The sequence below is a fragment of the Linepithema humile genome, chromosome 7 (assembly GCF_040581485.1).
Source record: "Linepithema humile isolate Giens D197 chromosome 7, Lhum_UNIL_v1.0, whole genome shotgun sequence".
NCBI lineage: Eukaryota > Metazoa > Arthropoda > Insecta > Hymenoptera > Formicidae > Linepithema > Linepithema humile.
In genome coordinates, this window is record NC_090134.1 from 7,337,691 (window position 1) to 7,354,313 (window position 16,623).

Genomic DNA, 16,623 nt, shown 5'->3' on the forward strand with positions numbered 1-16,623 from the left:
TATATCTAATAAAAAGTCAGATGTGACGAAAAAAGAAGAAAATGAATCAAAGTATAAAGTTGCGCGAAAGTAAATCTTAAATATTATTTTCGAAGAACATCCTACATCACGTCGATGATAAATATGATGATAATTATTTCTAAACATGATGAAGCGGCGAGTCATCTCGCCGCAATCTCGTTACGTTCTAATGGCCGCAACGGTAAATCTAAAAATAATATTTAGGCTCGCTTCATCACGACACGCGGTACTCAATGTAAGCGTTAAACGCGATGGCGTGATTAAGACGACGATTTATTTGCAGCTATATAAAGAATGTCGTCGTGCATCATGCATCGCGAATCGCGCGAGTCGCGTCGCTAACCACGCCTAGTCGACGCGGTGGTTTGTCTAGTTTGCGAACACTTTCATCGCAAATATGCTGGGGGGCTTCAACGGCAAAGGCAAAAACGCGCGCGGTAACGTATTTTATGTCTCTCGACGTAAAAGGCCGGGGAGCGAGTATCGACGGGGCCGGTGATTCGGCGCCACGGTCGGGAAACCGCCTCGTAAAGTTATGCGATGCGAAAATTCGGACGCCAGTGATGTCTTTCATATCGCGATCGCACAGCCGAATATTTGCGCTCGCGTCATTGGTGAAATTCCCACATCCTCAATACAAGTCCTGATTTTGTAAAAATATTCGTATCTAAGCGCGAAAGAAACGAATCGAGAAATACGCGCGCATTTTATAAGCTGCGCGAAGGAAATGTAATTTAAAGTTTGAAATATGTAAAACATTTCCGATTATCCTAGAGAAATCCTTTTGCGCAGAAGTAATTTAACTAAATCACGTTTGATTACGTTTAACGCATATATTTTATACGGTTATACCGACACTTCAATAAGCAATAATAAGTTTCCAAACTAAATTATATTCGCATGCTTGCGAACATCCCGCGGTCTTAAAAATTTCTCGCTACTTTCCAATATCAATAATCTTTACGGCGATCGCGCGATATCATCATCAGAAAATCTTGCCTGCATCTCGTCGCCGTAAAAGCGACGAGCTTTAGCGAGGCACGCATTTAGCTCGTGCTTTACAAAACTGTCGCTTGTACATTCTCACTGATGCGTCCCCCATTTGGGAGCCGGTAAATACGACGCGAGATTGAAAGAGAAAACCGCCTGCATGAAAAGGATCTCTAAAGGAGCATGAATAGTCGGAGGAGTCCGGATAGCTTCTTACGCGCGCCAACGCTGGGACACCTGCGAAAGCAGAGAGGATGGCTTTTCTTCGCTTCGTTGTAAGCTGCGATTTTTTTTTACCGCATATTGTCGACGTAGCGGTGATTGAAGGAGATTAATCGCGCCGTGCGCGAAAGATCAATCGTTGCACTGTAATAGCCATTTATAAAACGTGTTTCCGAGCGAGGATGACGATAGTCGCGCATCGGCGCCACGTAATAAGCAATAACACGGCAACAATTATATCGGAACTGGTAATAAAAGGTGAGCAACCGTGCGAAAATAATAATAGTAAACAAAAGGAAGAGAAAAACAGACGCCGCGGAAATGAGCAAATTCATCAAAGAGCAAGAAAGAGAAAGGAAATATATGTCGCGGAATTACGCATCGAATTACGAAACGGGATAAACTTAGGTTGATTTATCATTTACACATTGTCCAACGTGCCTTAGCGTAATCGTCGCGTGCCACTCGTTCTTATTTCCAGCATACGCGCGTAATTATAGGGAAATCAATATAACGTCTACGTTCAAAAGTGAGTCGCTGCATGCCTGCTCAAGGAAATGGAAATAGTTGACTAAAGCTATGAATATTCCTTCACCTAATTCAAAATTCCACAACAAAGCCCGATGACGGTCTTTATCGTTTTTTTTTTTTTTTTTTAGAGGGGAAAAAAATATGATCATTGATCGAATACGAATATATAATTTATATAATTTAAGATAAATTATGATTTTCAAACTGATAAAATGTTCTCAAATGACACATCAAAGTGCCTTCAATTAATTAATGCAAAATTTACAATTTGAAAAGATAATTATATTTGTTTAAAGAAAAGGAAGGAAAATACAGACGGTGAATGCGGGATATTTTGAAAACCAAATGCTTGCTTATGGTGCATACAGCGAGTATAACGCGGTGGACGCATAAGAATGGAGACGTGGAGTTTTGCTTGAATAACGATAAACATCGCATCGCAAACAAAAATACAGCACCGAAAAAGCCTATCCCGCGCGCAGCGTATCGCAGTATATTTTTAGACAGGCCGCCGCACGAAACTACTAAAATAAATAATCCGTCCGTCGGAACTTTCCCTTAATATTTGCCGAATCTTGTTTTTTCTATACCCGGTATCGGTGGCCCGTGATGTGTAAAATGTAACGTGTAAAGCGCGCACGAGAGCGAATAGCGAGCAAATATATTCGACGCGTGATCATATTTAGGAGCGAAAACCCGTTCTCGAACTACGGCGAGAGAACATCGTCGCGTTTCATTGCTTCTTTGCATTACACGGCTTTAAAAAAGCGCAGTTTGCGCTGCTAGAGACTTAATCCTCAGCTTAACTAAATGTGAATGCGCTGCGAAATGATGTCGTAAAAAGAGAACTAATGTTGCATTTTGATGTTTGAAATGTAAATCGAAACTAGGTTTCATTAAACAGTCATGAGATATGGTCGTAAAATAATCTGGCTGCGCTGATTATGAAGCTTTTTGTGAAAATGGAGTAAGGTAGAATTTAATAACCTCGTTGAAATTAGCGTGTATCATCTTCAAAGGCAATAACTCGTGTACTAATTAAGTGTACGAGGGGAAAAGAGGGGGAAAAAGTGAAAATCATTTAAGCAATATAATGAGTCAGAGTTCAAGATAAAAGTGATATCTCGCAAGCTATCTGCATCTCGGGGTCAGATGGTGCCTACATCAAAGTAATTGAGGGTTAACGGAATTGATTTCAGACGAAATGATACCGGAGCCCGTATGTAAGTATTAGTGGTGGCACATTAGCGGAGGAATCGATGTGTGTTCTTCGAAGGCCTTTAATAATCGTTCCCCGTTTAAACGATTTAACGTCGCCAGTAGTTTAATTGATTACGTGTTATTTATTGCGCGATCGAACACAATTAATAATATATGCACATACATTGTGTCGTTGCAATAAAAATAAGCGCAAATCCAGGAATTGTAATTAATACATATCGTAATCTGTCTTCAGAAATCGGTACATGTTTAATTTACAATCACAGATTATTCTTGTTATTCATTTCTTATTATTAATAAATAAAATTATAAATATTAATGATCACAAATTAATAATTAATGATATCATTGTAATATTAATAATATATGATTAATAATTATAGATATTATGATGACAAGACTGATAAATAAGAAAAAAATATATTCAAAAGTTATGTAAAAAAAAGTTGCTTGTTGAAACCGAAACATAAATCACTTTAGGTTTTTCCCTCATTTATACCTTTTCCTTAGTGCTATAATATAAATCTTATCTCCCCTGTTTTATCTAAAATGAGAATGTTTGACTACAGACGTAAATTAATCTATCAATGTAAATGAATACTTCAACTAACCTAACAAAAAAAGATATCGTTACATTCGTTACTTAAGGATATAAGAGCAGTTACATTCTTTAATCTTATCTTGCTTTTCTTTTTTGCATTCATCACTTGGTGTAACAACGCAATGAAAACGCGAGAGTGATCAGAGTCCATTTGCCCAACGACTTTAACCGGAATCTCTAACGCGAACGTGCGTCCTCGTTACACGCGAACTCGATTTGTGCGGATTCGGCGGAATGCGATCGACGAAACAACGGGAGGGAGAGTGCGCAAATCAATTTATGCGAATAGGATTCGCCTCCGACGCCGCATGGAGAGCGATGCTGATCGAATCGCTCGATACTCCCTCTCGAGTTGTGCTTGCATCTGGCGTAACGCGATCGAGAGGAGAGCCCAAACGTGGGAACGTGGGAATCAGGGATTCTGTTTAAATGGCGAAGCGGCGCCAATTGATACGCGGCCGAAACGCTGGATTATCGTCGCCGTCGCTGCCGCCGCCGTCGGAATCGGCGTTGCGTGTTACGAGAACACCCTGTGTATTATTTACGCACGGCGCGGCGTGCGTCGGGGGACGCTGGACCGTAAAAGCGAAACGTGCTAGGGAGAGCACGGAGAAGGGGCGAAGGGGGGTGGGAGGGGGGGGGGAGAGATAGAATGGGGTTAGAAACGGAGAGAAACGATCACGTACCTTGAACGGTGATTGCGAACGCCGCTAGCAGGAGCAACCGATCGATCAATCCGCCGCCGCGGCACATCTTCATTTAATGTATCCGAGGGCTGGCCCCGTCGTGCTCGTTGTGCTCTTTCCGTTCTCCGTGGTGCCGATGGTTGTGGGATCGCGTATACGCACGCACAGATGAAACGGACGAAAGGGGAAGAGATCGAGGCACCCGGGCGCCGATCAACACTCGCGCATTATCGGGTCGTCTCGGGTCGTCCGCGACGACGGTCTCGTTAAGGCGATTTTCCACGGGAGCCACTCTGTCGAACACGCGGATGTTCTCTTGTTTTTAATACGACACACAACACTCCGCGACTGAATATGGCGCTCGCGTGCGCGCGCGCGCGCGCGTAAATATATCGATATGTTGTCGTTGATCACTGACGAGAGACTTTTGTAACTTATTTCAGCTGCGTCCGCTTGTCGCTCGTCGAGGATCGCCGTAGCGGCCGATCCACGGCACGTCTGTCATTGCACGAAGGGACGAGAGCAGCGACGGAATATGCATGTTCGTTCCAAATTATATCAATACTACTCCGTTATCGAAAAGCGACGCAAAACTGAATGGTGCCGACGGGGTGAGCGGTTCTCTCTCCGCGAGCTCACTCTGTACGCTGTGAAACTGTCTGCGCTTCGTTACGACGAGGGTCGGCCTGGCTGCCTCACGGGTTGATCGATGCGCGGCACAGCGCTGCTGACAACGCCGTCGTTACGATGGCGAGTGTCCATTCTACGGGAACACACACTTCGCGAGCGAGGCACACGACATTCGAAGGGGGAGAATAATCCGACTGCGAGACGCTCGGTGTCGGCGTGTTGTGTCAACAGTCACGCGCGCGCCGCTACTCCGGGAGATGATCCATGTCGCGCGGGGGAGCGCGATCCTCGATCGAAGAGGGATGAGAGCGACGGCCGGCCGGTCGATGTGTTTATCGCTGAGTCGGCGATGTTTGTCACTCGATTCGCGGAAGAAACGACCGTTACTCGCGCGGACGCGACACCGGAGCGTGAGCGCGTCGCGTATTCTCCGGTTGACCACGGATGCCCATCGCCCGAAATGTCACTCGTTGAAAACGCGTTTAGGCGCCGTCAATCGTTCGCGCAAACGAAAACAGAAACGTAACGGACGGCGGAGCGACGCAGAAACACACAACTGATACCACTGACGCGGAGGCCGATTCGCGACTGGCGTGGGGTACGCAAGCGCCCGTATTAAAAGCGGGGAATTTAGCGCGCCACCAGCGCCATCTACGAAATCTGGAAGAACCAAACCCATATACATGTATGGCATGCAATATGTTGAATGTAAATGAATTGACAATATATATAACTCGATAATCTTAAAGATATAACAAACTGCAAATATAATAAATATGTTGACATTACTATGCAGCCATGTTCTCGTGTTTTCAAAAAAAAATAATTCACTTTCTGCAATTTGACATTTTCTATTCTTTAAAAAGTAAGATCTTGATCCATTTCCAATTCAATCTTTTTTAACAATATGATTAAATTTCTAAAAATATTTAATTTAATTGTCCAATATACTCTGCACAAGTGCACATATAAATATGGGTGCATTAAATCAAGAAAATTTGATGTAAAATTATTTGATATAATTATCTAATTAATTATTAAAAGCCCCAATATGAAGTTTTATTGACATTTTCGATAACAAATTTGCTTTTTGTTTTATAAGGATTTTAACGATGTAGTCAAGTGCAGAGCTATGTAATCTCAATTAAGCTGCATGAATAAAAATTGATAATGTTAAATTTAAGCCCGTATTGAGCTTCAACGCGAGATCTCATTGACATTTCCTATAAAGTATTTGTCTTCCTGGGAATATCATTGATAATATCATTATGATATCATTGATAAGCATTTTGTTGTGATATAAAATATGTTGTATAAATTAATTCACAATTTGATAATATTAAAAATACTACAAATAATGAGTAAAGAATACATTTGCTTACTTTATATTACCATGATTATGTGTTTCCTCAAAAAGCAATTGTTTCGCAGTTTTATACTTTAATACCTTTCATGCAACAAGTTTGTTAAAAAAATAAAATTTTGGATTTATTTTCAGATTTAGTAATATAATTAAATGGCTAAAAATATTTAATCATTAGACATATTGTATACATTTCCATATTTAGATATAGACGATGTTAAATTCGAATCTATAAAAGTTTAATGTTGAATAATTTATATAATTATCCAATTGTCACAACATAAAATCTTATTGACATTTGGGACATTTATCTCTTATTCAATGAAAATTTTAGCAGTACAGCTAATTGTAAGTACAAAGGTATGTAATGCTATCGACATGTGTAACCAGAAATAGATAGTGTTATTTTACGCCCGTAAATAGAACTTTCAAAAATATTATCTTTTTACTTATTATTGAAACGATAAGCGCCTCACCGTGAGATCTTATTGATGCTTTCTGTGAAGGAGTTCTTTACAAATAGTGTTATCATCGATACGAATTTCGTATGCATTTGCAGCATAAAGTAATATCACCTACAAAATCAGAAGAGGAGCTCAAGGATTCGGTCTGCTTTTATCTTCGCTTGAGACACCCTGGACTCGCGACGCAGATTCTCTCAGAGCACCACGCGGGTCTTCGACCACGCTCGGTCGTCTTCGGCACGATTTCGTGCGTGGTGGCTTGGGGATACAACTCCACGACGGAGCGCAGGCCACAGGATTGTGTCTAGATATACGCGAATCCCTGTCTTTAGCCCAACAATTCATTTCTCTCTAACTTGATTTTCTATCAGATATTATTACGAAACGCTAACTATATAAAACAGATTATAGAGATATAAAAAATAGTATATCTCTGTAATAAGCTAATGTTGTCATAATAACTTTTAATATCATTAGCAATTATTCTATTTTATGAATAAAATATCTTTGAGTAAGATTTAAATACGATAATAATTTGTATATTTTCAGTAGTGAGAAAGACTCAAAAAGCCATGATAAAATCAGACTAAAAAGATATAAAAATTGATATGGAACTATTAACAAGCTATTTAAGTAAGCTTTACATATAAATTAAAAAACACATATACAGTTTTGCACAAAATGAACAAAAATAATACAATTATTATGTGAATTAAAACATTAATCCTCTAGACATTGAAAAATATATTCAACGATACTATTGCTGCGTTATCAGTATCACAAACAAACATTATCATGTATCTACAAAGCGCATCGCAAAATCCGAGCACGATAAAATTACCATCGGCCTCAATCCCCGTAACGCGGATAAACAAATTGGCAATAAAGTAACTGAGAGCTGAACAGGGGAGGAAATCACACATTTCTCCAATAAGCCTGTCTCGTAAAGCATGCCTCGCGCCCTATAACGTGGAGGGGAATAAAGTCGAATTATCTGATTCTATTGTAGAAATCAATTCCTCCGGCCGGTTGGACGGGCACAATTATGCGAAATGCAACGAAGCGCCAGACTGCATTGAAGTCTCTGGTGCTCGAGCGGCCGATTGATCACATGGTGTATATACATATATATATATATATATATATATATATATATATATATATCTATATTATAACGTTGTACCGGGGTTCACGGTGCGCATAGAGCCAGCTCTGTGTCCCGGTCGCTATTGCAACATCGCGCGTCTAATGTAAGCGGCTCAACGGCGGGCGGGCGGTCCGCGCCATCGGGCGATGCCCATCGACCATGCGGTCAGGGTACGAACTACTCGTTGCTGTGTATATATGCATGCACGACGACACGACGACAACGACGACGAAGGCGGCGAGAGCTGATCGCTAATAGAAAACTTCTCAACACGGCGGCGTAACCACCACGCCGTCCTGTTTGCGAGCACGCGACTCTCTTCGCGAAACCGAAGGCTTGCGTAATTTCACTCGCACCTTCGTGCCGTCGTCGTCGCCGCCGCAAGCCACCTGCACGCTGTTCCGAAATCCTGAGCAAATATTCCGGAGTTCTGAATCGCACCCGGACTATTCCGACGTTGCGTTGTTCGCAAATTTCAAACAATCGAAAGAACTTTTTGGGAAAAAAAGAGATGAGTTTAAATGTTAACGAATAAGTTTGTAATTGAAGATATTTACGATTAAATATGTAAATTTTGCCAGATTTATCCTAACAATTTAAAATATGTATTATACTGTAACTCCCTCTGTAATTATATTCAATAATGGTTTTGTGAAAATTGAAGATAATATTGGAAAAATAAACTATTTGAAATTAATTTTGTTTGTTATAAACACATTTTGTAAGCTATGTCGAAAATGTATTGCGTAATACAAATATTACATTTTATATAAATATTTATATAAATGTATTTATTTAATTTATCAAAGAATTATAAAAGTTAATCAGAGAGAAAATTATTGCATAATAACAACGGCTTGCGGAATAAATAGGTTTATTCTTATCAAAGATTATTTGATAAAAATGCAGAATAAGCCTTTTTCAAAAATTTTTTTAAACTCACCATCTGCATCCGTGATGCATATCTTTACCGCACACTTTTCTTATCCATAACACCTGCAAAAAATGACGAAATTGCTTTAACAGCTGTATTTGTAACGAAAATCGAAGAATATTTGGTGAATGTACATAAGCGCCTACTCAGGGATCTTTTTGAGACTTCCCTGCTTGAAATATCTATAATGTAAATTTATTTTTCATAACAGAAAACTCAAGGATGCGAGACACCTGCAAAAAACAGAAGAAGTGCCTTGATAGCCGTATTTACAGCCACAATCACAGAAGGAGTATGCAGCCGGTAGCGTGGTATCAAGAGATAGCGAAAATGCGAATGAAAGAGGACTGTATGATACTCGTACCGGAATTCGAGCGACTGTTCAAATAATCGCAACCCTCATGCAAATGAAAACTCGACAACAGAAGTATACACGATGCATGCTGCTGTTCGTGGGCATGACCGCCTTTGCGCGACCTGATTAATTTCGTTCCGCGACTAATCGCGTGACACGGCGAGCAATCAAGTCGAACATGACGACAAAAACGTCAGCCGGACTCGAATTTTCTCTCTCGACGATAAATCGCGCTGACAGCCTTAACCGATTTTTAATGGCAATCCCTGCTCCTTATCGCAGGTCGAATTAAAATGTACACGGTGTTCCAAAACCGATATTTTTAATAACATGTTTTATGAATCTTAATCTGAAGTTGATTTTCTTTAAAAAAACAATATCAAAATAATCTATGATTTGCTGCAATATAAGTATATTCAATGTATCTGAATAATTCATTTCTAGCCGAAAATTTTGTCAATAACATAGTTCAATTTTTACTTGATTACAGCTCGAGACATTTTTTGCGCTACAATTTTTAGTGAAGGGAAGATTGGTATAAAATTGGTCATAGAATCGAGCTATTAAAATAACAGTTCTGAAACAACCTGTAGATAAAAGTAACAAAATTTAATTAATCGAGGTTAGCGCCAATTGGCATCGCTGCAACCGGTCCTAACCACTCATCATATTACCTGCGAGATAACCGCTGTCGTTAGTACGGCCAGATATATTTTGTCGCTGAATATTATCAGGTAACTCGGGCGTAACCGCATTTTCGCACTCCATTTTTATCTAATCGATCCGCGGTTATTCTTTTTCTGCAATAAAAGCACATAATTGTAATTGCATACGCATGTACTATCACAATTATACATACATATTTAAATAATGAACGAATAATTGAACTTATTAACTAAAGTATTGCTGGTTATTCTACTCACTACAGATTCGACTACCTTGTCGAGTATGCGGCAGTCGTCACGTACAGGCACGCACACGCAACGCAATTATGTTTTTGCTCGATATGATTTCGCCGAACTGAATTTCCACATCTAATGGAAAGTACACCGCGCGCTAATCGCGCTTCAAATCTCTCGAATGAATATAGGAATCGTTTACGTTGGACTTTGCACTCACCCGATTCAAATGACTGTACAGTTTCGATCCGCGGTACGGCGATCGAAACGAAGCGTCGTCAATCGCGAACGCTCATAATAAATAATACGTTCTCGCAATGATCCCTCACTTCAACCGACACTCCCGACAAATATTCGTACTCGTATACACTTCTAACGGATAAAATACATGATTAATCCCGAAATTACCGTACTCTGCCATCAGAACCGCTGACCGACGCAACGATTAGAAACTGTCATGGCCGAAAAAGAAAGTTCACCAACATTCGATAACTAAATCGATGTTGCACCACTGTGCGCCACCCTTCGGTTATCATTGCAGTCACTACGCAATTAGCCCGCGCAAAACGAAGCGCGAACGCTTACTGTAAATAATACATTCTCGCAATGATCCCTCTATTTAACCGGCACTCCCAACAAATATTCATACTCGTATACACTTCTAACGGATAAAATACGCGATTAATCCCGAAATTACCTCTGCCATCAGAACCGACGCTGATCAACGCGATGTATCAGAAACTATCATGGCCGAAAAAGAAAGTTCGCCAACATTCGATAACTAAATCGATATTATACCATTGTGCGCCACCCTTCGGTTATCATGGTAGCCACTACGCAATTAGCCCGCGCAAAACGAAGCGCGAACGATCATAGTGACCGAAGGGTGGCGCGCGAGGTCATGAATTTATCGATATCGCTAGCGCGCGGGTTGTATGGCGCTGCCATAACCATGTATCTATATATTCTGAATACAAAGAAAAAGATCTTGTTACCGCTACGTATGTGCACCATAATGGTTTTTATTACATTGCGTAAACATGAAATGTACAACGCGAACGTGTCGTTCCTAATCGTGTATTTTGTCCATTAAATCTCTCACGACGAATGTGATTTTTGCTCGGAAGTGCTTAAAGTAATAGGCGATTGCCGGAACGTATATTATTTGCTGCGAATGTCCGTGATTCATGGTGTTTCTCCGACCGTTGTTTTGTTGATCGAAACCGGTGTATACATGTCCGGCAGCTATTATAGTACATTGAAAATTCAACTCGTCGGAATTAAATCAGGCAAGAATTATTGTGTACGTGTTCGTACTTAATGATTTCCGTAATTTTTAAAATGTCATAGTTTTGATCGTTCTGAGTGTGAATGTATTCGTCGAATTGTTGCGTGAATAAATTGTGATATGAAAAGTACGTTTTATTTTGTGTTTGCGTTTTCTGCGTGTGTAGTGTATCACGAAATGATAAATTCTCGACGCAAATCTGTGATTTTTGAAGGTGAAATATGTAGGCTGAACTTTCCCAAAGTTGACTTTTCTCCGGTAATGTACATAACCTAATGCTGAATCTACAGTGGATGAAGCAAACTGCAATATTCTAGCTGGTGAGTATAATTATTTATTCATTATTGAAATATGTATATAACTTTGATAATACTTAGGCATATAGAATTGCAATTACAGGTAAACTATATTTTCTTTAAAATTTCTTTTTTCTCGCTTTATTTTTTGCACATATAATATGTATAAAATATGAGACAATATTTAATTTAATACAATTAAATAGAGTTTATATTGTAATATTCAACACAACATGATAAATCTTTTCAAAGATATAATACAATTGTCACAAGCACTACAATAAAAAAAAAAATTTTTTTTTTTTAAACTATTATTTTAAACTGTATTTTTAAACTGTATCGTTTTTTTGTTTTTTATCGAATATGAGGTAGTGAATTATATTTTTAATTATTAATTGTAAATAATAAAAGAAACAAAATATATGATTTTTACGTGATTAAAACAGAAATAAAATAATTCCATATATATTTGTTTTTTATTAGTTTTAATCACATAAAATAAAAGATATAAACACACACACACACACACACACACACACACACACACACACACACACACACACACACACACAAAATTGAGCTTACAAAAAAGACCTTTCAAATTTTTTAGCAATAGTCTACGTATTAAAATGGTCTCATATTTTTCACAATTTAAAAAAGTTGTTATTTTATCATAAAAGAATTAAAATATTTGATTGTGATGCAAATCATGAATCTAGTCCTAACTGCAGAAATATAAATGATCTGTTTATTCATTCTGTGTAATATAAATATTAATAAGTTTCTAACTCTAAATTGTTACAAGTAGTTTCGAAGACATAGTATTCCAAGTTATACGAACGAGCGAAATAGTGGAATAGTGGAATAGACGAAATATGGAAACGCGCGCGCGTCGATTTATGTGTCTACGGCGGATCGATTCTGTTTTAGTTTTTTTACCTACTCATTCACACACACATTCACATACATACATACTCACTCACTTACCCCGTTCCCTTTATTTCTCTCTTTCATATTTTATAACATAACATCTCTGTAATATAACTTTTTGTAATGTGCTTTTGAATTTATAACTATACATAAAGTTTACAATCTAACAATAAGAATTTTTTAATGTAAAAATCAAATACATTTCTAAAAGATGCTCCCAAAAGATGTTACCAAAATAGAAGCACCGGTAATAAAAATAGAAATAAATAATACGAAATAATCATTATACATAAAAAATGTAATTTATAATAACTAAAATATATATTAATTTTTTTAGATCCAGCTAAAAGGGCGTTTTTCTTCCAGAATGCAACGATCGGTGAGTCATTATTTAAATATACATATACATAATTGTGGTAACACTTATATAGACAATTGCAAAGTTTTAATTGTCTTTGCACTGTTACTTGTTTGTTTAATAAGCAAAATAAGATTAATAAGGCAACCAGTTGTACTATTGATATGTATGACTGTATGTGTTATTAAACATTACATATGTAAAACAAATATTAAAATATGAGAGAGAAAGAGAAGTAAGTTAAAATAAAATTTTAATATATGATAGAAAAGCGTAACGCAAGCGAAAATATATAGCGTTCTATAAAGAGTATATCCGGAATTAACTCAAATTGAATTATTATAAAATATTACAGCCATCATATTAGCGTCTGAGACATTTGTTATTAAATCTAGAAAGAGGATTTATTGAATTCAGTTATGTACCTTATTCAGTTATATAAGCATATTATTATTAGAAATTATATTTCGTTTCCACATAAAATTGAAAGAGATTTAATTTTCAATTCTATAAAGAGTATATATAGATTGATTATATTAAATTGGATTATTATTAAACTTTCGTGTTATGTGCCATCCACATGATTACATTTGCATAAATCATAATCGGATTGCAAACTCAAATCATTGCTACTGTGAGTTTCAACACCGTACGCTCGAAATAGTTCTCAACGGAGATCGTTTGTTACATCCATCCGTTTATCTCTCGGACGGGCGACAAATAATCCAAAAGATCAGCCACAATTTCACGACGCGATCTGTTGAAAAATGTACTTACGAGCTCGGAGAATATCGATGAGCGGTCGCTTCGACAAGACGCGTCTGCGAGAGCGATTTTAATGACGTATCATTAATCTCGAACGTCAGCGTTCTCATTGCTTATTAAGTATTATAATTGGCATTTCATAATTTTTATAAAGTTAAAAAAAACGGGAATTATGCAAAAAAATCTATTAAATACGAACAATTATAATTAAATATAAATATATTGAAATATATTTTTCAAAATATATTTTGAAATATTAGACATATGTATGTAAATTCACTTCAGCAAAATGACGATCAAACCTCTGATTTCCGGATGAGATTTTGGGTACATTTTGTTTTCCCTTCGGGTAATCATTTTCATTTGATTTAAAGCTTGTTTTGGATCTCTCGTTAGAACGCCTATATCATAATTTTGCATGCTGTGTAGTCGATCCGCGGGATGGAAAGCATTTCTGACTTTAAAAAGCTGCTCGAATGTATTGCTCGTCAAAATATTACATAGAGAGAATTTTTGAAACGTTTGTCACGTAACTCGTAGGTATCACTTTTTGAAACTAATACCTGATACTATGTTAAAACTATTTTTTATTATACTCACATTTATGCAAATCACAGATGTAACATAAAGATTCATAAAATGTAAAAAATAAATTGTGCGATAAAAGCAAAATTGACGCGAATAAATTAACTTTTGTTTTTTACACGAAATACACACACGAATCAGCGTACACGCGATGCAACGGCACGGTATAAATATTGATGCAATCTATGACAGCGATATACCTAGGCGATGACTCATGTCATATCCACACATACTTACGAGGATTAGCGAGCTGTATGCCTTTCTAGTTAACAGCTTTATGTGGAAAACCCAAGAAGGATAAGAATTCGCAAACGTGAAAAGATATATAATCTTAACTCTAACAATGAGTGAATGAAGATGAATAATGTTTACATTTTAAAATCAGAGGCATCGATCTTATGTTAGCAATATGAACAAGATATTTTGATACAATAATTTTGATTCAAATAACATCGATATGAAATAAGGAATTTTCTTTTTGGAATGAGGAGATATAGAGTGTCTCTGATTTATGTTATCACTTGTTACTTGCAGATTTTTGAGGTCATTTAAAAACGAAAATTTTTGTACTAAAATGTCGAGACAATAGTAATTTTTAATTGAAAAATGTTTAAAGTTGATTAATGAGATTGTCAAAATTTTATGCGCTCAGACACGTCGCATATTAATTTTTATATCCTTATCGTACGAGAAATCTCAGAAATCTGCTATTAATGGATAACATGGTTTAGTCTGAGATACCTTATATATTTTACATTATTTTTTAATCTATCTATGAATGATATAAAAATAAAATTAATTATACTGATTTATCGACACGATTCACAACAGCAGAGTTGTTCACAAGTTAATCTGTAACATACCAAGTATATTCAAATTATAGCAGCGTTTAAAATAATTAATTGAAAAATAATTATTATGCACATTAAACTACTCATTAAATTACTCATCTTTTATCCAAATATCTAATAAAAGCATTATATATTTATATTTAATAAATATTAAAAATTGCAAATTTTTTAGTGTGAATATTTCAAAGTTTCTATATGCGTCACATTATATAATATTTTATGCGCATATTTTGCAAATAATAGATAACAAATAAGTGATTATTTACTTTAAAGTTGCTCTGTCGACGCTTGATGTCCTTTCTGAGCTTCTTTTTTCTCTCAGTTCTCCTTGCAGTTTTTCAAGACACATACGCGTTCGCGACGCGAATACAAAAATCGCATAATATTTTAAACGACCCTCCGAACGCGTATTTTGTTATATTAGAACAAAAGTAAAGCTTGCACAGAATATCATTACATGGATTACACATTCGACACTCTGCCGCATCCGTAACAATGAAAAGAGTGAGGTCGAAAACTACGGAAAATAATAAGCATAGTGCTATTAAAAAGGATAATACGCCGATATGGAATGATTTGCTCTACACAAGGTACCGCCATGCGAATGATAAGGGGGCAATAAACATATAAAAGACTTAATCGCGCGATTCCGATTTGGAAGAATGCTGGGATTAGGGTGTAATAATGTACGTGCAAATACATAGGGTGCAAGAGAGAAAGAGAAAGAGAGGATATAGAGCACGCAGCTTAAGGACGACGAAAACAATCCCACCAAACGCCGCAAGTCGACCACGAAACTCTTAACATTAAGATATTTATCGAACATTTGTCAAAATCAAGTTTAAACTCGATTTCAATACGATTTCGATAAATATCGTAATGTTAAGAATTTCTAGGCCCACTGGCGATGTGTGGTGGGGATGGGGATGTTTTCGTCGTCACGCTTACAAGCTCGCGTTCCATATATCCTCACCTCTCTCTCACACACACATGCTACGTATCGGTAAACATACTGTTGTTTTTTCTCCGCATTCTTTCAAATTGGAAATCGCAACTTTGTCCTTGATGCCTATTGATATCCTTTATCATTCGCACGGCGACACTTGTGCGGGGTAGATCGCGTTTCGTATCAACATTTTATCTTCTTTAAAAGTATTCTTATACTATTTTTTGCTATTTTTAACCTTATCCTTTTCCATCGTTACTTGTTGCGAACGAGACCGTGTCGAACATGTGATCCGTGCGATGATATTCGAGTTTTACTTTGTCCGAACGACAAAGTACGTGTCGGGAGTGTCGTTTAAAACATCGTGCGATTTTTGTATTCGGATCGCGAATACGTGAGTGCCTTGAGCTACAAGGAAGTCTGAGAAGTAGATGAGGCTCAGGAAAGGCATCGGGCGTCGGCGGAGCAACTTTAGAGTAAGTAATAGTTTATTTATTACGTTATTTGCAATTTATTACACGCAAAATATTAATCACGCAA

At 37.3% G+C, this 16,623-nt stretch overlaps 2 protein-coding genes across 5 annotated transcripts in view; one reads left to right on the forward strand and one right to left on the reverse strand.

Moving 5' to 3' along the window:
- LOC105675774 (roundabout homolog 2-like) overlaps positions 1-10,829 on the reverse strand; it is a 101,059-nt gene extending 90,230 nt beyond the window's left edge. The window contains exons 1-4 of the mRNA XM_012373173.2: positions 10,089-10,829; positions 9,840-9,965; positions 8,820-8,872; positions 4,273-5,562 (exon numbers count right to left, since the gene is read on the reverse strand). Coding sequence (XP_012228596.1) covers positions 4,273-4,345 — 73 coding nt within the window. The 5' untranslated portion in view covers positions 4,346-5,562; positions 8,820-8,872; positions 9,840-9,965; positions 10,089-10,829. The remainder of the gene's footprint in view (positions 1-4,272; positions 5,563-8,819; positions 8,873-9,839; positions 9,966-10,088) is intronic.
- A 205-nt stretch (positions 10,830-11,034) lies between these two features.
- Positions 11,035-16,623, forward strand: part of kairos — a 44,710-nt gene continuing 39,121 nt past the window's right edge. Inside the window, exons 1-3 of one of the 4 annotated variants that reach the window (XM_012373047.2) lie at positions 11,035-11,367; positions 11,567-11,672; positions 12,916-12,957. The gene's annotated coding sequence lies outside the window, so the exon portion shown is untranslated. Of the gene's footprint in view, positions 11,673-12,915; positions 12,958-16,228; positions 16,560-16,623 lie in introns of those variants that run through there. The other 3 variants (XM_067359870.1, XM_012373046.2, XM_012373048.2) reach the window with 3 other exon arrangements.